Consider the following 27,969-nt stretch of genomic DNA (forward strand, 5'->3'; position numbering starts at 1 on the left):
TATATATATATATATATATATATATATATATATATATATATATTAAAAAATAACTATAGCCTGATGAATATTTGCACCACTAACATTAGCCGTCCCATTCATATATTTTAAACATGAATTTTTTTTTTCTTTAACACACCACCTGTTTCTATTATCTTAAGGATATTTTACATTGCTGTTTTGCTCTTGTAACGTCCTACACAATTAGCGCTCACTTCGCAAATTACTGTAAGTCACTCATCAGTATTTCAGAATGTTAAGCCAGTGTAATGTCACTAGATTGTCAGTCAGTGCCTAGGATATGAGGAAATTCTTTGTGTGTTTCTCACACTTGATAGATAAATATTTTTGCCATAATTTTGGCTTTATTAACATTAACTACCAAATACTCTCAGTATGTCACTGGAATACGTTTGACATAGAATGACCAAGAGGTCAGTTTAATGAAAACAGGCTTTTGGTATTACCATTGACTGAAGCAAGGCGGTCTTACCGAATTGCCATCTTAAAAGCGGTTGGTGTGATTTAATCTAATGTTGGTATATACAATGAGTGCCTAGTGTTCCTTTCAGAAAGTCCATGGTACTTCCGAACTCTGCTAGTGGAAGTTTTGGTGATTAATGCAATCTCAGCGGTATTATTGGTTGCCATCAATTCCTTTTGTCTGAAATGAGCTTTCATCAGGTTTACAAATGTTTATTGATGAAGGGCTGCAATTTTAGAAAGTAACAGTGGTGGTGTTAGTGCTATGTGATGTTTGCCATCAGAACGTTTTAAAATTAAAGCATGACCTAGTCCTCATGATTCCAAGGGCTTTTGGTGTTAACTTGATGTCTAATTCATTCCTAAAATGACTGATATAAAATTAAACTACTTGTTTTTAATCATGGCAAGGCTTCAGTTTAATGTTCTGTAAATGCCATTTGACAATCAGTTCAACTTAAAAGTATGATGCCGTCTCTGCCTTTGCTTCTGTACTGTTGAGAGCTTCATGTCAGAAGATCATTCAGCTGAGCTGTGAAGGATGTCTGAAGTGCAGACGTTAACACGAGCCTGGGAACAACTGTGCACCTAATAGTAGGTTTGTGTTACAGCATTAATTGTTGCTCATTCTTTTTCATAGCACTGCAGAATTGTGTTCCAAGGCAAAAATGAAAGCTTTCCAAAACTAACTAAACTGTTCTCAACATTCATGTGGGTTCAGCACATGATTCCCTAAGTTCACTAATTTGAGAAATGTGAAATCTGATTGTGCTTCACATGAGACCAAACATTAGCACTGGAAATATGAGTCCAGCTCAACCACCAGTTATGCAGTACATTGTACCCATGTTTAGAGGGCTTCTGCAGGGATGTCATGGTTTGCAGGTGCTTACTGATAATTTGATGGACCAACCATGTGAAAATGCTCGCCTACAGTTGAATCTGGATACTCGTGTTGCCGTTACAGGGTTTGATGATTCACTTGTTCAACAACATGCATCAAGAGGAACAGAAAACAAGTATAATTCTATTGCCCGTTAAGCATCCCAGACTGAAAGGTGTGGTCTTTTTGGACAGATTTTAAGTCTTGTTCAGAAGTTGTCATACCCCAATTCTAAATTCACTAGACACTTAATATGGTTAATTCAGAAGGAATGGCAAACGCAATGTCTGCCTTTCCCTCGAAAACACTGTGCTGGCAAGTTGTAATGGTTGCTTTCCTTTCATCTAGAAATAGGAGTTTGCTGTTTATTGTTCTTCAAAACATTGTCATAGAACAGTCATCTAAAATGCTTTCTAATCAACTGTTATGGAATAAATTATTCAATTTTCTAAACCTGAACGTCCTTTGTGGTGTAATTCATTACCTGGTTGTTCTAGACGGAAAGAGAACATACTCTTTCAGGTCTAGTGCACTGCCTGTGTTGCAGTACAATGTACACCATTCAGACTAGGAAAAGGAAAGCCTCTTATCCACAGCTAGTCTGTGGTTTCATCTAGATAGTGAATACATTACTCCTCGTTTAGAAAAGCAGAATTTTCATCTTCTTCTCTTTTAAGGACTTGGTTGAAGTCCCCTATTCCTGCATTGATCACTGAAGGTTGCCTTACTATAAGTGGCAGTTGGTGTGCACTACTTGCAAACATTCTTGTTTGGGAAGATGAATGCCTGTTGCATGTGAGAGAGAGAGAAAGTTACAGGATCCACAAAGAGATTGAGAGACAACTGAAAATGGACAAAAAGGAAGCAAAGCGACACGACAGCTGAAACCTTTACTTCTAGGTATGTTATTGTGTTTTGAGAATTGAATACTCACATATTGTCTTGTATTGTAAAATCTGAATTAAATTCCTACCTCTTAAAAATGAGAATTAAAAAAAATAAAAGCAGTTTTATTGACAAAATAAAATAAGAATTTTTAAATATTCTTATATGGTAAATAGAATGAGTGAATTTTCACATGACATCACACCTGTAGGGTGCAAAACCATGTTAGATTATTATGTTATAAATTATGTTACAGCTCGTCACTGCCTTTCCAACATATTAGATGAGCCGACACTGCCTAGCCAATGCTTCATGTTTTGGTCTTTTTTCATTAAATTAATATTGGGCTAGTTTTTGACAGAAACATCCAGTGAGGTAATAAGTGGTTTTCATAATAACAAATTTCACCGACCGCACAGCATTAGTTATGAGAGGTTAGATAAATACAAATATGCCTCATTCAGTTAAGTCATCCCATATATTTAAATGTATTATTTCCTCGTTTTGAATTTGTTGCCGATTAGGAATGTTGATGAGCAGAAGGAAGAAGATATGAAAACAGGCATTGTACTGTCTCCTCCTCCTCGTCCTGATAATGTTCCCATAAACAAAACATTGCCTGTTAGAAGAAAACATGTATAGAGATAAACTTGTTCGGTTCCTATCCATGAAAGCCAGGCTGCAAAGTACCCGTGTTTTATAAGTATTTTCTCCAACCACTTTATTCAAAACACAGGAACACCATATACATGTACAGTTACAAAGTATAGTCCATCTGTTAACACAGTATGTGTTAGCCATGCTGCAGTTCTTCCTCAATGTCCACAGGACCTGATACACTCAACCTAGATATTTCTCAACGTATATATATATATATATATATATATATATATATATATATATATATATATATATATATATATATATATATATGTATAACACAAATCCCTCTCACCCACTAGAGGGTAGTCTTTCCATCACAACATAACCAGTATTTTTTATGTTATTTTTTTGTGATCACGAGTACTTAATTGAACATGTAAGGTAACTGATTGACCATTCTGTTATCTGACCTGACTCCTGTGCAAAGAGGTTGTAAAACCTGTATCAGCTTGGTCATGGGGACTATGCTTTAAAAAGGTAAGAATAGGCTACTAGTAGTACTACTATTTGTACTATTAGTATTAGTAATAGTCAACTTTTGTGTTAATATAAAAACAACTATTTTTTTCCTTGTTTGTTTTCAACTGTCTTTAGGTGCAGGAGAGAGTGGTAAGAGCACCTTCATCAAGCAAATGAGAATCATCCACGGGAAAGGTTTCTCAGAGGAGGACAGAAGCGGCTACACCAAGCTGGTGTTCCAGAACATATTTACTGCGATTCAAGCCCTCATCCAAGCAATGGAAACACTGCATATCCCATTCTTAGATGACAAAAACACAGTAAGAACTTGCTGTATGCATATACATGCACATATATTACTATTAGCATAATACAATACAAGTCTGCGTTAAGGTTTAATATTCAACATTTTTGTGACATATAACTCCAATTTATTTGATGATTCATCAAACACTGGCTACATTTACCACTACAATTGTCATTTAATATACAGATGAGTCTACTAAACTTTTACACTGGGAGATTTCAGATGTGAATATGTCAAACATTTTATATATGAAAAAGATTCCAGGTGAGTAACTGCTGTTTCGACCCCAGTCTATGCAGCGTGGCCATAACAGCAAAAATATATACAATCCTACACCAACTCCATAACCAAAAAACTGACACAAACCCCAATCCCAAACAAATAGGCACCACTCCCAACAACCAGTAACTATTTACTGGTGAACCACAGGGCTCACACAAACAATCAGTAAGAAATGATACACAGGGAAACTGGGAGGGCACAAACACAAGGCTTTTGTTAGAAGTCCAAAGAAGCAAAGCAAGAACAAGTACTAAGCACAGTCAGCACTAACTGAGCTGTGCTATAAGAAGCCATCTTCAGTCTTCCAACTTGGTCCATATATAGACCATCTTGATTGGTAGAGAGGAGACAGCAGCTGTATCCAAATACCGAACTGGAGCACATCAGGACTGGCGTCATCAGAACTGGAGCACATCAGGACTGGCGTCATCAGAACTGGAGCACATCAGGACTGGAGTCATAAGGAAGGGAGTGCAGCAGCCTTAGCAGCCAGGGTTCTGTAGTTGTCAGAAGTTATAGAAAAAGATATAAATGGCAGTGAAATACACAAGAATTCCAAGATATGGAGGCACTTCAAATTTCATTAATTGATGACAAAAACACACCAAGAATCTCTTATTAGCTTATTAGCAAGAAACAAAAAACTTGCTTTGTGCTAGTCTTTTACCATAACTGCTTCAGAATATAGAAAATCAACCTTGATGTCACTGGCCAAAGCTTTTGGGCTCTATTCTATGCATTATGTATATAAGGATTATACCACAGTTCTTTACTATATATATAGTGTAATATAGTGATATTTGCAGCCTTTACAAGCAGAACACTATCATGTCAAAATTACAACTCCTCCTATAAACACATTCATGAGAAAACAAAAAATAATTACAGTTTATTATAGTTTCATGATTTTAAAAAATGTAACCCATAACTAAGCTATTTAAACTTTTGATTGCACTCCTAAAAGATACATTTCAACTTTCAAATATTCAAAATATTAGTAAGGTATCATAAGAATGTAGCATAATGGTCAGCATATGGTCTGTGGTTACAAAAAATGTTGAATCCATTTTTTCCCCAGGACCTAAGAATGATGCAGATGCTGCAATGAAATTTGTACTCAACATGTATGAAGAGCAGAACACAGAACTGAAGCAAATGTACTCACATTTCACATGCACCACTGACACAGAAAATATCTGTAAAATCTTCCTGGCAGTGAAAGACACCATTATGAGAATTCACTTCAAGGAATTCATCTTGAATTAGTAGAACATGTGTACAGCCCTAAGTCCAAAAAAAATAATTATTTATCTTCTGCTGAAATCACTGTTTTTTGGTCTACTCCATGACAATACATTGCACATGTAGTATTTAGCATTTATCACTGTTTCCCTGTTCATGCTTTGATGTTGGTGATTAGTATTTTGTGTTAGAATTTTGAAATGTTAATTTTTTGTTGAAATTTCTATTACACAAAGGATATATTGCAGATCACATTTGCTTTTCTTTGGATACAGTTGTCCTTATGACTCATCTTTTTATCTGCTTAATTTATAAGCTCCTGTTACAATTTAAAAAAAAAAAAAAGACATAGCAATTTTATTAGTGTACCCAGGAAAAGGGTTCTATTGCTTGTATTCTCTATTTTCTCATCTCTGCATCTGATCAGCTGTTCCTTCATAGCTAGAAACCCAAATGAGTAAAACAATTTCACCCCACTGTCATCCGCCCCACTGTCATCCGCTGCATAGCATTTGGTAAGGAAATATCAATATAACAACATAACAACTATTCCAAAGTAACTTATCACTCAGTGTCCCTGATAACACTCACTGCTTGCAAGATAACTCTTGAAAGTGAAAAGAAAGTGTTCAGGATGTTCTGTGGATGTGCATTTGTAGCTATATGACTACCAGTTATATTGTTTAATTACATAAATAGCTATGTATCCTGCGGTTATCTAGAATATAGTTCTAGAATATTTCAATATAGTTGCAATAGTTAGCATGTAGGTAAATGTATCTTCTTGGTTTGTTACATTATGTGTAGAATTTAAATATTAGGCAGTTGCAGTTGCTAGCACCTTGATCTACTTGTGCTCTACATGCACATAGCGTGAATCTACATCATTTACTGCTGAGATTCTACGTAGGTTGGATAAAATTGTTATTTCATGTAGGTGTGTAGCCTTATTAAAGAGTTACTGTAACACTGTTAAGTTATATGAAAGGATGTAAGTATGTATTTGGCATGTAGGCTTTTTGTAGCTGTATATGGAAGATATTGTCTTTATGATTACTCTGTTTACACTGCTTATATCAGCTATTTAGATCCATTAAAACCTGGCTAACCTTAGCTAGGCTTCTTGGTCATCCTATTCTTAAAAACCTCTAAGGCTTTTAATTCAAATGAACAAAGAACAAACTGAAGCTTAAGTATATACGATACTTAACATATGAATACTTAAAATAGATTGCCATAGGTCTACCAACAAAAAAAACAAAAAAACAAGAAAACTACAACTTTGTAATCCAATTTATTTATTTTTTATTACATGTAATGCGGTAGAGGGAGATGTGGAAATGTGCCAATCAATTTTAATAAAGGATGTAGTGAATAAACTAAAGAACAAAAACAACAAAAAGGAGGAGGAGATTAAAATGGAAAAGTAAAGATGTAGAGTAACTATATATAAAGACACAGAACAGACTGAAAAAGATGTGACACAAGGAGCAAGGCAAATGGTGGAATCCAGAGTAAACTCATAGATACATACACTGATCAGCCATAACTTTAAAACCACTTACCTAATATTGTGTATGATTATGTATGTCCCTTATCGTGCTGCCAAAACAGCTCTGACCTGATGAGGCATGGACTCCACAAGACCTCTGATCCAGCAAGATATTAGCAGCAGATACTTTGAGTCTTGTAAGTTGAGAGATGTAGCCTCCATGGACAAGACATTCCACAGATCCCAATAAATGCGCTAGCCTTTGTTGTCTATGTGCATCAGAGAGCCTTGGAAGACCATGATGATGTGACTGATTCACAGTTCTCTTTCCTTAGACCATTTTTGGTAGGTACAAACCATTGCATATTGGGAACTCCACATATGATCATCTGTTTAGGAAATGCTCTGACCCAGACATCTAGCCATCACAAGCTGACCTTTGCCAAAGTTTTGATCCTTACACTTGCTTATTTTTACTTTTCCAACACATCAACTTAAAAACCTGACTGTTCACTTAATGGCAAATATATTTACATTCGCATTTTATGGAATTTAGCTGACACTTTTATCCAAAGTGACTTACAATTCTGACTGAATATAACTTGAGCAATTGAGGGTTAAGGATCTAAATATTTCCTACCCCTTGACAGTTTCCATTGTAATGTGTCATATTTGCCCATCCGTGGCATTGTGGTGCCCATGGCAATGCCACTATGTTTATTTACTTCCTGGTTTTGTTTCCTTGTTATGGTTACTTTTGGTTCTGCCACATAGTTAGTTATTGCTATCACCTGTGTCATGTTATACGCTGTGTTTGTGTTCAGCCATTGTGAAATCTCATCACGTTTGGTACGTTTCTGAGCTGTTTTTTATCATTGTGTGTTTCTTTTGTTTATTTGGATTTCTGCCTGTTTTTGGATTACCCTCTTTGCCTGTTTCCCATCTGTTTGGTTTGCTCGTTATGACTGATTGGTGTATATATATATATATATATATATATATATATATATATATATATATAATCCTAACCAAGAAACAAGACAAAGACCAAAGACACACACACATGAACAAGGACCACTTAGGAACAGTCACTGGGAGGGGCTACAAACAATACTCAGGATAGGTGTATGTCAAGGATGCAGAACAGGGGACAAAGAATTAAAGCAAAACAAAAACACATGGCACAAGAAGCACATGTAAACACATACACCAAGACAGACAATGTTAAACAAGGGGGATTACTGTGGGGGTTTATTCTGCACCTCTATTTCACATATTAGAATCCATAGAGAGAAAAAAAACATCATATATGCATAGTATTATAATTTGAATGTATGGTATACGTTTTCTGATCTGATGAAAAGCCTTGTGTGATTTAGTAGACAAGGTGACTTACAATGGGGCATAAACATATAATGCCACATTTTATGCCACAACAACTATTAACAACAAATAACACAAGGCATTACCCAAAAACGTCTATGAAACTATAATGAAAATAATAATTCTTGCTTACTTGATTAATTTTTTGCTTTCTGTTGTAATTGCTTTCTGTTGACTTGTAATTGTAAGGTTGCTGGTTCAAGCCCTGCTACTGCCAAGTTGCTACTGTTGGACCCCTGAGCAAGACCCTTAACCCTCAATTGCTCAAGTTGTAACTAGTCATAATTGTAAGTTGCTTTGGATAAATGTGTCAGCTAAATGATATAAATGTAATTACTTTGTGTGAATTGTTAAATTACTTAGCTAGCTATGAAAAGAGTTATCTACTGCACAAACGTCTTGTACATTCCACAAAAGCCTCTTCTAGGCTGTTTGCCAGTAAAAACTAATGTAAATTAGATATCTCATTTAGCCAACACTTTTATCCAAAGCAACTTACAATTATGACTGAGTACAACAGCCTTGCTCAGGGGCCCAACAATGACAACTTGGCAACTTTACCAATGAGCTACTACTGCCCCTCTCATCCCCTATATGCACTTTTGTGTGAGAACATTTGGCCCGTAATGTTTCAGGTTTTAATTTTTGGAGCCCTAGCTAGTCAAGAATTCTGTCAATTTTTTTGCCTGTAATAAAGCATATTTGTCATCTATGCTGATTTTCATTTCTTTAATGTTTTTTTTTTTTTTTCACAAATGTATGTTCTGAGTTTGTTTATTTAGAATTTTATGTAGATACCTTAAATATATACCAGTGTTTAGTTATGGATTTATTATTGGGATTTGATTATTCTCATGAATTTTATTATTTTTTGAAACTGAGGTGGGTGTATCATGTCAGTAGAGAGGCAAAACACACTCTGCTAAATTACTCCTGTCAAGCAGTCAAAAATGCATCTTCACCAGAAGTTCTAATTTAGGACAAATCGTAGGCTTTTATGTGAACTTTAAAGCTGCACTATGTAATATTTACTTGTTAAAATAAGTCAGATAACTGAGTCAAAAGAAAAAAGTATTTGTACTTGAAATGTGAGTCTGAAAACACCACAAAGTCAAAATCTAAATTCATATATGTAGTCACACTAGCAGTAGACATGCAAATTGCATGCAGATTGGCTAAACCGACAAATGTACAGAGGCAAATGTTTTTGTACCTCTACCTTGTACAAATTGTAGCAAAAACAAATAATTTTATGAATTATTGAAAAGGGGCACCACCCTAAAATATAAGGAAAATATGTCAACTAACAATGGTGAAATGCTGAAGGCTTATTAACGTTATATCAATCTCATTCTTAAATTAGTTCGTCTTGCAGTGTCCGAATACCATTGCTTCAAATATGGTGTCAGTGCCAGAGCGTATCCTAGACATATTTTGTAGAACTCTAAGGTTGGCTAATTAGTGCTAATTACTGTAGGCCAAAAAGGATTAATTCTAACTGTACCAACGATGTAAAACAAAATTTTGACTATCCTGACGGAGTAGTGAAAAAACAAATTAAACGGTTTAAGACAAACTAACACACTAAATATAAGACGAACATAAAATATGACACTATTCTAACTACTTAGTTCTTCTCTCGAGAGGGTCTAACGATCGTTCTCAGGTTTGATTATGTATATGCATGCCTCTTTGTCTCGTCTCCAGATTTGGCGGGTAACAACAACAACAAAAAAAAAGTAAAGAACTTTAATCAAAAAGAATAGAAAGGGGGAATAAAACAAATAGGTTAGGTTGTGGTATTTGGTTATAAGACATATGCCTTTTAACCATAACAGGTGGGATCAGTTACCTTAATCCTGGTCTACATATTTAGATGGATGTTCTAATAAGTAATAAAAAGCACACAATTATATGTAAGCAAGCAGTTGCATTTTTTCCAGGAGTATATAACTTAAAAACAGAACTGATTACTGGGGGAGACAGAAGAACATAGAAAAGAGATAGAGAAAGGTAGAAAGTGCAATTTCTATCTTTGTAGAAATTGTACACACTGTACACACTGTACTCACAGTTTTCCACTGTACTCTTATCAATAATGCAAATCTTCCTCTCTCTGCTATATGTGAGATGAGAAGGTAATCACTAAGTAATACATGTAATAGGCAAACACTAGAATAGTAAGGTTAAGGCATGGATATAATGGCCTCATGGCTGGCTGAAATAACCAGAAAAGTTAACATAACTAGAGAGAGAGTGGGTTTCATAACAGTTTGGCGATGATAGCTTAGTTAGATTTCATCCCAAATTGAGCATGTAGAGCCTGTTATGTTTACAACAATACATTGTTGGCCATACGTGATTAACAAGTCAAGATGGGAAGTCTGTTATAGTGACTGAGGTGCGCTGAGAATCCATTGTCCATACAATACATCTGAAACATGAACTTGTTAAAAGAAAGGGATGGAACAATTAAAAATCATCTTCCGGTCTCGTTGTGATCCTCGCAGGAAGATCTTTCACAAGGATAACATTAAATTCCAGTGTTCCTTCAGGAACATGTTCTTTTTTAAAGTTTCCCTTGATCTAAGTATGCTAGCTTGTGAAGTCATCCACTTGAGGTGTTTTATGACATTGTTGCGCCCCAGTTCACAGCTGGGGTTGTAAAGTTTGGGCCATGTGTCCTGGTGGGGTAATAAACCTTCCTTACGGAGTGGTGTGGAGACCTGATGAGGAAAGGGAGCACACTTTTAACAGAGCTAAAGGTGTTCGTGTATTTGTCAAACAAACACAGACATATTGCTGTCTGTCTTTGGTTCTGTTTGTTAGATTTAGTATTATTTATTCTATTTGTCCCACTCGTTATGGTTTCCTTCGTTAGTTCCGTTTCAGGTAACATCCAAGACGCCGGCACTTCGCATGTGTGTTCGCTCTCGCTTACCTCCCCTCCTGTATTATAGTATATACTTAGGTCACACTCTATTGATGCGAATGTGTTATGGGTTTTGAAAAGTGTACATGGTATTGAGTGTGAGAAACAACTGTAAAAACTGCAAGTCGGATGTTTGTGACTTTTATTTTGGAGTCTAGGTTATAAGAGGAAGCATTTCTCTTTTTCTTTCTCTCTTGGTTTAGCAGGGAGTAGATTTGAAAGTGCTTTGACACCTGCTAAAACTTTTTAAAGTGATTAAACCCTGTAATCCAGAAATAGGGAACCTGATTGGGCACATAATTAGAAAGCAGGAGAGCTTGATTTATATACATTGTTTGGGGGGGTGGGGTGACTTGTGTGGAATTCTGGATGTTGCTGACTAGTGAGGGTGTGGCACTGAGGCAGATGCATTTCCTTTGACATTACAATACACAGCCAAGTTTAAATGTTGTTTTTCACTTTCATCTCACTTTTTTTCTTCAAAGAATTGTCTTTAAAATTGAGACTTCAATTACACACTTGATTTAGTTTCAGCTTGTAAATGAATCTCCCATGTATTCATTTAAGGATTGTTGGTGAGAGGAGAGTTCTATTCTCTGAGAGAAATGAAAAGATTGCAGTTTGTTCAAGTCTAGTGCATTGCTTGGGTTGTCCTACAACATGCCCCATTTAGATCTAGATGAGCAAATCTACAGCTGGTTTGTGGTAAAACCTGTCTAGCATATAGAATGTACCATTCTGTGTTTGAACCCTCCTGTAGTACAGTTCCTTGTACATGCAATAAGGGAAGCTGCCCGGCTTTTCCCAATGATTATTTACCCTGCTTATATTTTGGTTTGGGAAGATGAATTTCTGTTGCATGTCTGATGAAGAGTGGGAGAGAAGGAGAATTCACCAACAGATCGAGAAACAGCTGAGAATGGACAACAGGAACCTACAACGACAGCTGAAGCTATTACTTCTAGGTATGTTTGTGTAATTTTATACACTTACTCATTCATTGTCTTTCACAACCATCTAGCAGACAATTTAAACACAATTGCTATAAATCTACAATGTTTATAGACATTAAACTTGGTTTCATTGCACTGCCTTTAGCTTTGATTATGGTACACATTCACTGTGGCATTTTCCATAAGCTTCTGCAAGATCACATTTATTTCTGTTGAGTTGCATTAATATTTCCAAGATCTACTGTTGATGGGTGATTTAGACCACTGTGCAAAGTCTTCTCCAGCACATCCCCAAAGATTCTCAATAGGGTTCAGGTCTGGGCTCTGTGGTGGCCAATCCATGTGTGAATTTTCATGCTCTTTCACAATTTGAGCCCGATGAATCCTGGCATTGTCATCTTGGAATGTGCCCCTGCCATCAGGGAAGATAATCCATTGATGGAATAACCTGGTCATTCAGGTAGTCAGCTGACTTCATTCTTTGAGCACATAACATTGTTGAACCTAGACCTCACCAACTGCAGCAACCCCAGATCATGGCATTGTCCCCACAGGCTTGTATGGTAGTCACTAGGCATGATGGTGCATCACTTCAGCCACCTCTCTTCTTATCCTGACGTGCTCCATTCTGGAACTCAAAGATATTTCCCCACTATCCTTCCACATTTTAATAATGCATTGGACAGTTCTTAATGCATTGGACAGTTCTTAACCTGATTTTAGTAGTTTCAGCAATCTCCTTAGATGTTTTCTCTGCTTGATGCATGCCAATAATTCAACCTTTCTGAAACGGGTTAACATCTTTTCCCTGACCACAGGATGTCTTTTGACATGGTTGTTGAACAAATGAGAAGCTACTCACTGCATCAGTTAAGGTTAAATAACTTGTTGCCAGCTGAAACATAATCACCCATGCAGTAATTATCCAATGGGAGGCTCTTGCCCATTTGCTTAGTTAAATCCAGGTGGTGACCTTTGGCCAGGAAGTACGTTTTATCGATAGATTCTGAAATGGCATAATATAGTAGGTCTGGGGAATAGTATACATTGTTAAATATTGTATAATGGTGCCAAAAAGCTAAGTAAGCACCAATGGGCCTGTCTCAGTTCAGCCAGTTCAAGAGATCAATGCAGGAAATTGAATGCTTCCTCATGTTTCTCAACATTTCTGTAACAAACTTCACCTCTTTGTAAAACTTGATTACAGTGCTTTCAACAGCTCACTTTTATGTGGACAGTGCTAGACAATGTACTGAAAATGGTATCTGAAGGCATATAAATGATCAATGTGAATAAAAAAAAATATATAGTTCCTTTGGAGCAGTTGATTATCAAAATGGTTATCCCAGTAATTGTGGAATTTGAATTTTCCCTGTCTGTCATGGTTGAACACACTGGGAAGAAATGGAATGAAGTGCATAAGAACAAACTTCGTTTTAGACAAACCGCACTGGGAGGGAAAACATCACTGAGCAAGCAGGGGTGAATGAGCTACATCTCCCAGGTGTTATTGTTCAGGGGTAGCAGAGCACTGCATGGTAATGATGGAATTTGGCTTTCAGCAAGGGGTCCAGCATCACTCCTGAGGACACAACTTGCCTAGTGTGCGAAGGAGGGGAGAGGTCCCACAGGAGGAGCTCCAGGAGTGCCCTCATGGCAAATTCAGAAGACATTGTCCATCCGGTGGGGGGGGGGGGGGGTTGGAGGTGGGGGGTGTACACAGGGGTCTCCTACAGGGAGGTATGACAGGCCTGAGAAGGGAAATGTGGCAAGGTGGAACACCTGTTTCATAACTTTGGAGGGGCCTATGTAGTGATACCTGTGCATTTTCCGTTGAGGAGCATAACTTGCACCATTCACCCAACCAGTCACTGCAAAAGGTGCACAGGTTCCTGATTCAGTCACTTCGTCTGCACATTGGCCCATGTTTGTGCCTAGAAGTTAGGGTTACATTGATGCCCAAACAATCCATACATGTCCTTCAGACTTGCATGATAAACTGGCTAAAAATCAAGTGAAGTTCATAACTTGTGTATTGATTAACAAATGTAAAAATCTGAAATGTATATTTGTCATAGGAGCATAAAGAAGCTAATATCAACAAAATAAATAAATCACAGGTATCCATATCTGGAACCGAAATCTAACTGTGGCTTCCCCCCACCCCCCCCTCTTCCTCCCACTGGTAAATTGTATTTCTCACCAGACTCCTAAGTAAATGGAGGTTGGAAAATCCGCAGCAGGGCTGATATAAAACGATATGCAAAGGATTGCTTATAACCATGATGGACTAAGAATAGGTTCTTAGATTTTTCACAGTACTCAAGTACACTTCTTCCTTGTTTTCAACTGTCTCTAGGTGCAGGAGAGAGTGGTAAGAGCACCTTCATTAAGCAAATGAGAATCATCCACGGGAAAGGTTTCTCAGAGGAGGACAGAAGCGGCTACACCAAGCTGGTGTTCCAGAACATATTTACTGCGATTCAAGCCCTCATCCAAGCAATGGAAACACTGCATATCCCATTCTTAGATGACAAAAACACAGTAAGAACTTGCTGTATGCATATACATGCACATATATTACTATTAGCATAATACAATACAAGTCTGCGTTAAGGTTTAATATTCAACATTTTTGTGACATGACTCCAATCTAGTTTTGATTGATCAAAACAGGCTACATTTACCATTTAACATACAAAAGTTCATACATGGGAACTTGAGTGCTAAAGTACATTCCACAGAATGTTTTAGACAGAGGTCCTTCATCAGCTATGCTGGCAAAGTGCTTCTGAATTAGTAGTAGTAGTAGGATACTTTTCATATATAAACTGGAAGTGTATAAATCCTAACATTAATTCCATGGGGTTTTCCATATACTTTTAAAAATTTTTTATATACTTGGTATACAGTAACTGCACTGTTTACTAGTTGTAGTAAAATATGTAGAGTTTGCAGTGAAGTCATACATGTTTATACAGAGGAGAGTGAATGGTGTGTGAATATCTATCTATCCCACTCACTCTCCTCTGGGTGGTCTTTTTCCTTCAAGTTCTGGTACGTCATGGTACAGCTCCTCCCCGAACGTCTCCTCTTGTGTGCGTGTTCCTCAATGTGGTCACACCTGCTCCTCATTGTCATTTATTGTGCATGTATAAGTGTCGTTTACGTGTCTGTGTTGTCGCTGTTTGATCCAAGTAGTAGTCTGTGTTTAGAGGTGAAAGTGATCTGTAAAATAAAGATGTGTTTGACATGACTTGTCCCCGCATCCTGCTTAAACCTCCAACGTTACAGAAACGCAGACCAACAAAGGATACCTGGGAAGGGGAGCAAAAAAGGAAGGGGAAGAAAGGAGGTAAACGCCCTCACAACCTGCACAGCAAGACCCTCCATCATCCTGGCCTCGCTTCGTACTTCCACCATGGGGAAGGAGGCCGCCACGGGATGATTTTCAGGGGGCCCCGAGTGTGGTCCAGGGTCGGACCTTGCAGAGTCCTACAGACTGCAGCTGGACCCTGAGGATCGGCACGTGGAAGCAGACTCTGCTGGGTCCTATGACCCCTACATGGACTTCTACGAGGGTTACGGATTATGGAGTGCAGTGATATTAGTCTGTGGTCGGACTTGGGGTTCAACTATGGGGAGGACCCATCTATAGAGGTGGAGGAAGTGCTCTATGGGGATCCTCCCAACAGTGACGTAGAGTCTGCAGACACTGAGAGCGACGAGCCTCCGGCACTTAAGATGCCGCCCGAGGCTCCACCTAGGAGGTAACACTCGGTAGTGAGCGAACCATCCTGTGTGGCACAAAGAAGGAAATTCCCTCCACTAGGGCACACAGCCCCGGAACTCGTGTGCTGGTACCCAAGTCTCATAGAGGCAAGGGGGAGGTGTCACCAGTACCCACCCCAGAGACGGGCAAAGCAACTGGTGCACCTCCTGTAACAAGTGCACGGAAGTCACTGCACCCCAAATCAGCAAAGGGTGATTCCCTCACAGGCGTGTCTCCCTTTGTATCTGGCCTTGTCTGTCATGATCCTGCTCATGCTGGCCGGTGTTGGGTGGCTCGGTCCCCTGGCCTCGCCATTTGGCATTGGTTTCGGGGCCGCAGCCCGATAAGCTGGTGTGCCGAGAGTCGTGCAGTCAGGCAGGGGCTCTGTCATGTTATGGCCCTTCCCCCGAGCGTGTGCACGTGTGTCGTCAATGTGCCCCTGCCCTGTGTCCCACATCTGCTCCTCTGTGTGTGTGTGGCACAACTGATCTCCTGCATCCTGCTTAAATCTCCATCTTATTGGTCTACATTATTTTAGATATGTGTCTAACAACTGAGAGCTCAATCCTTGTAATGGCATTTATTTCCATATGCACAAAGGCACTGGGAGCACTGCACATTCAATTCCAAAAGAAAACATGGAGATATCAATTGTTGAACTGAAAAAGAATGGGCTTCATTTAGAAACTCAAATAGTTACAGAAAGTTGTTTAGAGATTTAGTCTTTCTGTTGATAACTGAACTAATATTTAATTGTATAACCTTTTATTTCTGATAACTGCTTTTACATCTGTGTCATTGAGTCAACTGACACCTGCAAGCAGATATTCCAGGCCAAGATGACTGGGCTACGTTCTACAGTTCTTCTGCATTCTTGGGTTTTGCATCAGAAACAGCATTTTTGATGTTACTCCACAAATTCTCAATCGGATTGAAGTCTGGGGATTGGGCTGGCCACTTCATAACATCAATCTTATCGGTCTAGAACCAGGTTGTTGCCCGTTTGGGGCCGTTGTCCTGCTGAAACACCCATTGGAAGGGCACTTCAGCATAAAGCAACATGACCTGTTCCAGTATTTTGATATAGTCAAGCTGGTCCATGGTGCCTGGTATGCGATAAATGTGTCTGACTCCAAAGTATGAGAAACATCCCCAAACAATTGTTTGCACCTCCATGTTTTACAGTCTTCAGTGTACTGTGACTTGAATTCAGTGTTTTTGGGCCATCTCACAAACTGTCTGTGGCCTTTGGACCCAATACGAACAATCTTGCTCTCATCTGTCCAAAGAACACATTGACTGGCCACTTCTCTTTAGGCCAGTCAATGTGTTCTTTGGCAAACTAACTTTTTCACTTTTTTTTTTCTTCCCTATTAATGATACTTTGAGGGTTTCTTGCAAATAGTTTGGCTTCACGTAGGTGTCTTCTGGTTGTTGCAGTACTTGGCTAACTGAAGATCTTTTGATATCCCTGGAGCTGATCATTGGATGCTTCTTTGCCATTCTTGTTATTCTATGATCTATGCAGATGGTAGTATTTCTTTGCTTACCACTTGTTTTGGGTTTTGTTTGCCATTTTAAAGCATTTGAGATCATTTTAGCTGAGCGGCCAAATATTTTCTACACTTTGTTTTCCCCTCTGCAATCAACATCTTGATCAAAGTTCTTTCTCCTGTGGTATGATGTCTGGAATGACCCATTTTACTCACCGAGCAAGGACTAAAACAAACATTTACAGCATTTGTCATAATTGACACCTGTTTCCTTATAGAATGAATGACCTCACTAGTTGAACTCTATGCTGCTATTAATTTGAACATGCCCCTTTCATAAAATGAGTCAATTACACGCAATTAGCAGCATGCATGTCATGACTGTTGATTCTGTTTGTTGCCCATACACCTAGTCATGAATTCTTTTCCCATGTTGTATTATCTTTTCTGCCAAAATCAGTAATTTTAAATACATTAGTGATGTTAGACTGCTATTATTTTGCACATAATGGTATATTTTCCTTCAAGTTCCTTTTCCTTTCAACTTCCAGTCCTCCCAGGTGGAGGGTCCTGTATAGGACTTTAGCTATTCTCAGTACTATACACTTCTGGACGGATATCTCAGATGTTGCTACAGCCATTATCCCAGTTTGGGGGTCACATCCCCTAAATCTCCAATTACTACTGGAGCCACTGTTGCCTTCACCTTACACATCTTTAACAACTCTTCTCTTAGCCCTTGGTATTTTTCAGGCTTTTTGTGTTCCTTGGTCCTGATGTTGCTATCACTTGGGATTGCTAAATCTATCACTATGGCCCTCTTTTGCTCTTTGTCCTTCACTTTTATGTCCATTTGGTTATCCGTTAACATTTCGTCAGTCTGGATCTGGAAGTCCCATAGGATCTTAGCGCAATCATACTCCACCACATTCTCCACTACCTTTTGTTTCTGTATACTATGCCAGCCACATGTTTATGACTTTCCAAGTATACTCTGCCTGCTAGCATCTTGCATCACGCTGTTAGTTGCTGGATTGTCTCAGGGGCATCTTTGCACAGCCTGCATCTTGGGTCCTGTCTGGTGTGGTAGATCCCAGCCTCTATTGATCTTGTATTCAGGGCTTGTTCCAGTGCTGCCATGATTTGTGCCTTCATGCTGTCTTTTGGTTCATGCTTTTCCAGCAGTTGGTAGGATTTCTCCATATCAGCCACTTCCACTATTTGCCAGTGGTACATACCATGCAGGGGTTTGTCCTCCCTCGATGGTTCCGGTTCTTCCTCATTCCCATCCACCTCAGGTTTCTGCTGTCTGATGTACTCACTAAGCACTTCATCAGTTGAGGCCATCTTTCTGGCATACTCCTGGATCTTGGATGTTTCATCCTGGATAGTGGCTCTGACACTCTCTAATCCCCAGTCTCTTTGCTTCGGCTTAGTATACAGTGCTGGATTTTGGACGAAACCCTCTGTGCATTACCTTGTCTTGATGTTAGTTACTTCTATCTTCTCCTTTGGCCAGCTAATTATGCCAGAGGGTTATCTGATGACTGGTAGAGCATAGTTGTTGATTGCCTGGATTTTGTTCTTCCCATTCAGCTGACTTCTCAGGACTTATCTCACTCTGTAGGTATTTCACTCTAGCTGCTTTCCTTGTGGCCTCTTCCTGTTTCCTTTGGGATTCCAAGGTATTTGTAGCTGCCCTCAACATCTGTTGTTACCTTTTGATAGTATGATCCCCTTAGGTAGTCCTAACTACCTATCCTCCCCTTGTAACCATCCAACATATGATGATGTTGCTGTATATCCTTGGTGAGATGAATTAATGAGTTGAGGTTTCATTCAATTCTGGCATATAATTGATGTCATCCATGTAGAGGAGGTGGCTAATGGTTGCTCCATTCTGTAGCTAGTAACCATAGGCACTCTTGGAGATGATTTCACTAAGGGGATTCAGGACTATGCAGAAAAGCAGCAGGGGGATTTTACCTTTTGTAAATCCTGCTCTTGATGGTGAATCATGCTATTGGCTTGAAGTTGACCTCGAGGGTCCTCTTCCACAGCCCTATTGAATTCTTTATGAAGGTTCTTAAAGTCCTGCTGATGTAATACATCCTCAAGCATTACAGGATACACGTGTGGAGCATTGAATAGATTATTGGTATATTGGACTCTAACCTACTATACTGGCTAGGATGTAGCCTATGAGTAAATGACAAAGTCATTCTGGATGCCGTAAATGTAAATGAATCATAGGCTTTCTGGTAGTCAGTCTAGTTGATCTCTTTGGTGTTATCCACCATGTGCTAGGCTTGTCTGGTGTTCTTTCCAATGCCTTTCTGGGCTCTGCTCATGTGTTGAGCCATGTGCCTAGTCATCTTTGCCACACTGATGCCTGACAAGAGCTTGCAGGTTATCTGCTGGTAGTTGGATGGAACTGCCCCTTTCTGGGGGTCCTTCAGGATCATGACAGTCTGGCCTTCAGTTAACCATTCAGGGCCCCTTCTTTCCATTAACAGCTGGATTATTTGTGCTGCTAGATGCTCATGGAGTGCAGTTTAGCTTCTTTAGCCAGTAGATGTGGACCATGTCAGGGCCTGGGGCTGTACAGCTCTTCATATTAGACCTTTTCTAGGATGTCTGCTAGCATGATGGTTACTGGATCCTGTTCAGGGAGGTTGTTGTGGTCTGCTCTCATGCTCAACATCTACTGGGCATTGTTGTTTTGTGATGTCCCTTCTCCCATATGCTTTTCCCATATGCATATCAACAGCTTTGGATCTGTTACCCTGCCACTAAGAGTACACTTTGAATGGCTCGTGGAAGCCAATCAACAGCCAATCTTTGAGAGCTGTCAATCTTTGCATGGCAGTCTCCAAGGCCTCAGGATGGATGAGTTTGTCTTAATTAATTTTGCTTCTGTTTCATAAAAAAATGTAAAATCTCTCAAACCCTTTCACCTAATGATTTCTGACCATCACTTAGATATATACCAGCTGTTGTAAGGAAATTGACTAATTGAGCTCTTTTCATTTGGGGTAATAAGTTTAAAGCAACCTGGAAATAGGCTAGTGCAGAAATAGCACTGTCAGGCCTACTATAGACTAAGGCTTTTTTGGACATAAGGTTTTTGGTTTTTTTACATCAGTTTTAATAAATAAATCTACTAAAATCTATAAACATTTTTCACAGGTAAATATGCCTTTCATACTTCGAGATTTCATGCAGACTTCATTTATGCCTTATAGTGATAAGTTGTAATTGTGGTATATTGTATTCCATCTCATTTTAAACAATACAATGTTTGAGAATGAACATGATCCTGAATGTCAAATGTACACTACTTTATGAGTAGTGTGAAGTCAGAGTCAGAATGTTTATTTATTTTTAGTTTATAATTGTGAATGTGCATTCATTTTCCAGAGATTTGTTCCTATGCTAAGCAGTATGACACCAGAAACTGTGTTCAAAATGGAGGCATGCTATGCTGAAGCAATTAAGAGTGTGTGGAATGATCATGGTATGCAGCAATGCTATGAGCGCAGAAGAGAGTACCAGCTCTCAGATTCAGCCAAATAGTGAGTTCCTGGTCCTCTCTGTTTCTATTTGGCTAGTGATTGCCTATTCAGTTGCTGACTTTGAAGTTCAATCAGTATGGATTTGTGGCTAATATTTTTTTTTAACTTATGTAAATAATTGTCATGTCACTAATATAATATCAAGAAATTATAGATTTTGTATGATTTTGTATTTTAGTAGACATTGTATGTAGGTCAATCTGCATCAGTGCTTCTAATTATTTGTGAATTTGTTTTTGTTTGTTAGTTACCTGGATGACATAGACAGAATCTCTGCTTCTCTTTACGTGCCAACCCTGCAGGATGTTCTACGAGTCAGACTTCCTACCACTGGAATTATTGAGTACCCCTTCAACCTCGGCTCTGTTATCTTCAGGTTAAACTTTTGTACTAAAAAAAGTTACTTTGGGCTAAAATAAGTGTAGTGTAATTACTGCCAGCACCTTCTAATTCACTTTAAACTACTCTGTTCACACAACTCATCTTTAAATTAGATCTTGAATTTTAAGGGGACCTCTGTAATCACCAAATTACCAAAATATTTCCTAGCAAAGTAATTAAGAGAAGGTTGGCAGCTAAAATCCTATTTCAGTTCCATAAAATGCTTTCAGTGACCCCTAGGAGCTTCATGACTAGTGTCATCCTGGTTTGCCTGTTGCCTTAACGGAGACCAGTTTGGGCCAATTCTTCTTTCTTTCAGGCCTGCCTGTACTTGTCTACATTCTGAGATGTAACTTTAACTTGCTTAACATCAGACTTGGGATTACTCTGCTGGGTATCATTTAGTTTTAATAGGAAACCGGTGATCACTCTGTGTATCATTCATTTTAACAACAAACCTGGGATTACTCTGCTGGATATAACTTGTTTACTGGACATCATGTTCCTTTACCAGAATATCTTTTATTTTACTCCTCAGCACCTGTCAAGAGTTTAGAATATTTAGAAAATGTCACAGCAGCATTTAACTATTTTATTTGTCATCATCTGCATGATTCATTTTGATCAATTTTCTTCCCTCAAAATAGCCCATTCATAAGAAACTGTAAAAGACATAAGCATTAATATCCATAAAAAAATGTGAGGTTTGTGTTGATACTTCTACAGTAAGCGCTTTACAACACCTTAGGTTTTAAAAATATGAATTGCTTTCCTAATTAAGAGGTATTTGTTAGTTTTTTTCCCAGATTTGACTAGTTTATGTTAAATGTGTTGATATGTAACACATTTCTGGTTCATTAAAAAAAAAAACATGCACATATTGTCATTACAGAATGGTTGATGTGGGGGGTCAGCGGTCAGAGAGGAGGAAGTGGATTCACTGTTTTGAGAATGTGACTTCTATAATCTTCCTGGTAGCACTAAATGAATATGACCAGGTCTTGTTTGAAAACGCCAATGAGGTGGGATACCGTTCTAGTCTATTACTCATAAAAACTGAGAAGATTAAATTGAATCAGAGGGAATGGAAAAAAAGGTATCTTAAATGTCTACACACCCTCCCCTTGCAGAACCGCATGGAGGAGAGTTTGGCTCTTTTTAAGACCACCTTGACCTACCCTTGGTTCGATGAGACCTCCATCATTCTCTTCCTCAACAAAACAGACCTCCTTATAGAGAAAATCTCCAAGTCCCACCTTGAAGACTACTTTCCTAAATACAATGGTGAGGTTTAAAAAATGTTGTGTCCACCAAAACTATTGAAACAGCAATATTTACAAAATAGTTTTGTTGCTGCTCAAGCAGTAAGAGTTAAGATTATTGCTCTGGGAAAAATCTCAATTATGACACTATTGCCATATTTTAGTAGGATGAGCAGAATGGGAAAGTATGCGCAATTGAAGCTCAGTTTTTTTTTGTTTTTTTTTTAAACGATTGTATCTTGTTGGCACAGCTTTTGTACTACTGATTAAAAATTCTTAGAACAAAACATTTTTTTCTGCAACTCTGGAAATTCTTAGCAATTTTGCTTACATCTTGTAATTTCCAGACTAATCTTATTATTATTATTATTATTATTATTATTATAGAATACATTTTCATATATTTCTCATTTCATTTAAGATGATAACGCTATGATGCTTTTGGAAAACAGGGGCTTTGTCATTTTTCTTCATATCCCTCTGGAGGGGGAGAAGTGTGAAAGTGGACTACCATTCTTTTTAGTTAATTACATGGAACAATTTACTACATTTTTTAAAAGATACAACAGAGTTTTAAAATATATAAAAGAGGACACTTTATATAAATATTTTTAAATTTTGGGTTGCCATATCCTATAAATAAATTTTAACTTGATTCGAAATATTAGAGTAAAAAAGCTATGCAGGAAACATTTTTTCAAAATGTTTCAATAAGTTGTATTTTTTTTCCCCAGGCCCTAAGAAGGATGCAGATACAGCAATGAAGTTTATTCGCCACATGTATGAAGAGCAGAACACTAAACTCAGTACAGACTGCAAGCGTATGTACTCACATTTAACATGTGCCACTGACACCGAAAATATCCGTAAAATCTTTGTAGATGTGAAAGACACCATTATGAGAATCCACTTAACTGACTTCAACTTGAATTAAAAAGGTATACAGAATACAGTATATGGCTTTTATATTTCAGATGATTATTTACTACTCTTAGTTAGAGGCTAAATTGTGCCCTCTCCAGGTTTTGTAAGTCTCTTAGCCTGTGGTAGGAAGATGCCAGAAAAGTATAGTACAGTCATAATAACGTTTCAAATAATAACATCTAGCCAGTAATTTATTAATTTCAGTGGAAAGTATGGACATATGGACACTTCTTATTAATTTACTTTGTGAATGCTGTCCATCTGTAATCTTATAGAACTACAGATCTGTGCCCTAGTCCGTTATCAAATCGAAACCAGATTAGAATTCAGTCTCTAGTTTTTGAGGATCATGGATCTATATCTTAAAAACATTAATCACAGTGTGAAATTTAATGCATTTTAATTTCTAAACAAAAATGTTCAAGCATTCATTTACTGACAAAATTGTAGGGACTTGACATTGTGTATTATGTAGAGATTATTGTTTACCTGTTTATGGTATATTTTGTCTTGCAATTTGAAGTCTTATGTTTTGTTGAAATATATATACTGTATAAATAGAATATTCCTAATAGTGCAAGATTTATTTCAAGTGTCATTGTTTGAATACACTGTTGTATTTTCAAGATTCTTGCATGTTTTCATTGTTTTGAGTTTTGTCTTCAATAATGCATAAGTACTTTTTGCATTTTAAATCTGGATATTGCACTTTTATTACTATACTAAAAAAATCAAATGTGTTTACATAAACCTTTGCATCTGATTAGCTGTTCCTTTTGGTATGGGTTATACCATTATACAGTTTAATATGGAAAGGGGTGTACCGTATGACAGCTTCGCATACTACGTATACCATTTTTAATTTAAAAAAACTTGTACTTTAACTTTTAAATATTTGGATAATGTAAATATATTTTAAACTAAAAAGTCCTATATCCCAGTTAACATAAAGTGAAGACATACTACAATTTCACTCTCAGTTGAATTAAACAAGCAACAATCAACATGAGGGCTCATATTTCTAAGGAAAGATCTTTTTTCAATAGTCTTTTATTGCAACTTGTGGACATTTAAATTATGACAAGCCCTCGTGCGAGTGGATTTCTTTTTCATAGTCATCACAGGTGGGGATGACATTGTCCCAAAATCTCCCTGTCACTATCTCTCAGTGTGCTCAGAGTCGTCATCAACATCTAGCTGTGTGGAGGAGCTAGTGTGTACAGCAGAGACAATCTAGTAATGTCTTAAGTGTCATGTGTTCCTCCTGTATGTGGCCCCTCCTGAGGTGAATATGCTGTAAGCCCTTGGCACTTCTCTCATCTTACATACTCGAGCAGGTTACCATCCTTTATTTTCTGTGGCCATCCAGTGTGGTCCATTTGCAAAAGGGATAATTATAAGCCTTGTAGCTTGCTGCAGCAAAACTCTGAGTCAGGGCTGCTCTTTTGCCACCAAGGTCAGTATCTTAAGATTCACCGAGCAGTGTTTTTTACATTACTCTAATGAATGCACTAGCTACCTTTTTATGTCTTTGCCTGGTGTATATACAATGTTTACATCATACTTTTGTATTTGGAGTTGTATCTGTGTATGGCCACAATACCTTCAAGTGACCGGTGATCACATTAAATCCCAATTGTACCTTAATACACATTCCGTACACATGGTTTGAATTTCTGACGAGCATAGAACAATGGCCCTTTTTCAGTCTGAGCTGAATTCAGCGCTGCACAGTGGTCATGAAGTGTAGGCTGTGGGCCACCAGAATATCTTCAGAAGCATCGTCTTGTATCAGTCATTTCTTTTAGATTGTAGAATGAAGAAGATATGGCAGCATCCAAACTTCACCTTCAGCTTGCTAACTCCTGCTTACTGAACCAGCCACCACACTGACTCATTCGTCAGCAGTTCCTGAAGTGGGACACTTGGTGTATAATCCCTAGTAGACCATGAAATTCTTTTTTTGTCTGCTGGCATATTGTGAATGGCAGACACTTGGGATGAGTGTTGGCAGATTGGTGGACTTGGTGGTAAATGATGAGCACAAATAATGTTAGTGTCTTGATAGTGCAATTATAAACATTTAAGTATTTAGAATTTGGCTCATGATGATTTGCTGCTTTGAGAATAGTTAGGCACTTTTCCTGTCCAATATTTCTTTGTAATGAGCTTCCATGAATTCTTTCCAAGATTTCCAGGTACTTCCAAGAAACAGCACAATTATTACAATCCAACAAAATTGTCTTTAGATTGCTACTATTTGTTTTCTAGTATTTACACAGAACCAAATGCACAAAGATAATCAAGTCACCAATACCCTCTAATAAATGCCATTCTACATTTACTTAGTTATGCCAACTGATACTGCAAAACTTGATAGCTTCCATGTTCCATGGTTTCCCTGTCTTGGGTGTTCTGGTTCCATTCTGTAGTTTCATTAGATTTAAAACCCTGATGCTCACCTACAAAGTCAAAAATAGACCACCATACATAATGACAGTGGTCAAAGCCTGTTCTGAACCTTGAGTACTTTGAACCTCAAATACATCTCAAAATTTTTTATTTTTTACGGCGCTTTTTACAACAGATGTTGTCACAAAGCAGCTTTACAAATGTTCAATTCTAAGTCCCCAGTGAGAAGCCAAGGGAGACAGTGGCAAAGACAAACTCCTTAGAGCATATTGAAGAAACCTTGAGAAGGAACCAAGACTAAAAGCCCTCCTTTCAAAGCCCATCCTCCTCTGACTGAAACACCATGCTTCAAGACTCATGGAAGACAAGCGTTGAGACTATTCTCTGTCCTGATTCACAGATGGTGAATGAACTTCCTTTGCAGTATTCAAATGTAGACTGAAGACTTATCTATTTGTGAAATATTGAAATTACCATTCATCATGCACCCATGTTGAGTAACTGAAAGTCTAGTACTTATTTTTTGGTTTGTTTGTTTATCAGATGCTTATTGTGGTCATCTGATATAAAGTTTATCCTTATTTTGCACTTCTTTTAGTTATCAGCATTGATTCCTGCATTTCAGCAGTATTCTAGTTCAGCGGTATCTTGAACCTGCAGTACTGGCTAGGGTACATTCTAGAAGTAGATGACAAAGTACTTTAGAAAGTTGCTCTGGATAAGAGTGTCTGCTAAATGCTGAAAATGTAAATGTAAACCAAAAAGCTATTCAGTTTACAAAGAAAACAGAACTGCGAATCCTCATTCCTGAGTAGTGTATTAATTGTATATTATTGTTCATTAATATTTGTTAAAAGAATAAGGCTGGTGATTTTCTATTTTTTTCTTATTGTCAGTAAATCCCATGAAAAGACCAAAACCAACTTTTTAGTATCTTACTATGTAGTATTGTGTGTGATTTAAAAGCCTTATTTGTTTGTAACAGCTCTGTTGTAGTGTTTCTTTAGAAACAGCTCTATAGATTAATGATCATCACTTTCAAGAAGGTTATTAGTCTGTAGGGTCTATTTTACAACAGTGCCCATATGTTTGGTTAGGAAGAAATTAATTGGCTTCATATTTAATTGAACAATTAGAAAATTCATCATCTTTGCTCTGTATGCCACATTGGATTTGAGATGAATTAGGATTTTGCACTCCAAATATGCAATCAATTTAGGACTATGAACACGGGTAACAACCAATTCTGCAGTATTCTTTAAATCCAAAAGCACCTACCAAGCAGGTTTATCACTGGGAACTTGTTTTCCAACAATTAAAGGAACTAACTGAAGAAGACACCAGTTTTCATTGGCGTTGCCATCTATTGTGTTTCCTGTAACGTTTGTTGTAAAGTTTTAGGTAACAAATGAGGGCGGTTAGTTTTATCCCTGTCGTGCTTGCCCCCCTCCTAGCATCTCTGTCTCCATGGTTTCCCTGTTTTCATGTTATTGTTTCATTTTCTCCATTCCAGTTCCAGTCCTTGTTTTGGTTTTCACTCTCTTTTGCATCACCTGTGTCTTGTTAACTCAGATGTTATTCCTTACCTCCATTTGTATTCCATGCCTTGTGTTTGCGCTGCATGTTTTATCGTTTATGTTGGTGGTTTATTTCTGTAGCTTGTATTAATAGTTTGCTTCCCTTTTTGTCATTGAGTGTTTGTTTTATTTTATTTTTGTTCACTGTCTATTCCCAAACTCTCGGCATTGGTAAATTTACCCTGGACTGTACTAAATACTAGAGTGAGACAAACACTTCAATGCACCATACTAGTTCTACAGGAACTATGCCCTCAAATAGATTATGGACAATATCTGGAGGGTAATCTCATGTCTTTTTTTGTGACCAATTGGTTCAGACTTCTTTGTCTCTGATGACCAATGAAGGGTGACAGCACTCATGTCATGACCTTTTAAATTTTCATGTCTGAAGTGGCTTCTTTGGAGATAGTGTTTGCTGAATAAACACATGCTCTCTGGCTGTGAGTCACTAAGAATCACTAAGACTTTGTGTGTTTTTTGATCATGCTTAAAGAACACTATTATTCATCACACCCCTTTTCTTGCACTGTTTTGACATAAAGATGATTAATGTCCTTGTTTCTGCACTCAAATACTCCTCATTGGTCCTGAATGCCACAAAGCTGG

At 37.9% G+C, this 27,969-nt stretch overlaps 1 protein-coding gene and 1 long non-coding RNA gene across 3 annotated transcripts; both read left to right on the forward strand.

Moving 5' to 3' along the window:
• Window positions 1-48: 48 nt before the first annotated feature.
• Window positions 49-5,496, forward strand: LOC145658987 (uncharacterized). Of its 2 annotated transcripts, none has more exons than XR_014124908.1 (3): window positions 49-2,266; window positions 3,509-3,693; window positions 5,041-5,496. It is a non-coding gene; the product is annotated as an uncharacterized LOC145658987 (long non-coding RNA). The 2 variants fall into 2 exon arrangements; XR_014124909.1 differs by lacking the exon at window positions 5,041-5,496 and adding an exon at window positions 3,867-4,070.
• A 6,272-nt stretch (window positions 5,497-11,768) lies between these two features.
• Window positions 11,769-27,772, forward strand: LOC113586948 (guanine nucleotide-binding protein subunit alpha-14-like). Its single transcript, XM_027025384.3, has 7 exons — window positions 11,769-11,976; window positions 14,324-14,508; window positions 20,650-20,804; window positions 21,052-21,180; window positions 22,078-22,207; window positions 22,316-22,469; window positions 23,182-27,772. Exons 1-7 carry the CDS (start codon window positions 11,856-11,858, stop codon window positions 23,379-23,381), a joined length of 1,074 nt encoding a protein of 357 aa, XP_026881185.2. The 5' UTR covers window positions 11,769-11,855; the 3' UTR covers window positions 23,382-27,772.
• Window positions 27,773-27,969: the final 197 nt, after the last annotated feature.

This window comes from Electrophorus electricus, chromosome 8, assembly GCF_041902795.1.
Source record: "Electrophorus electricus isolate QZ-2024a chromosome 8, ASM4190279v1, whole genome shotgun sequence".
Classification (NCBI taxonomy): Eukaryota; Metazoa; Chordata; class Actinopteri; order Gymnotiformes; family Gymnotidae; genus Electrophorus; species Electrophorus electricus.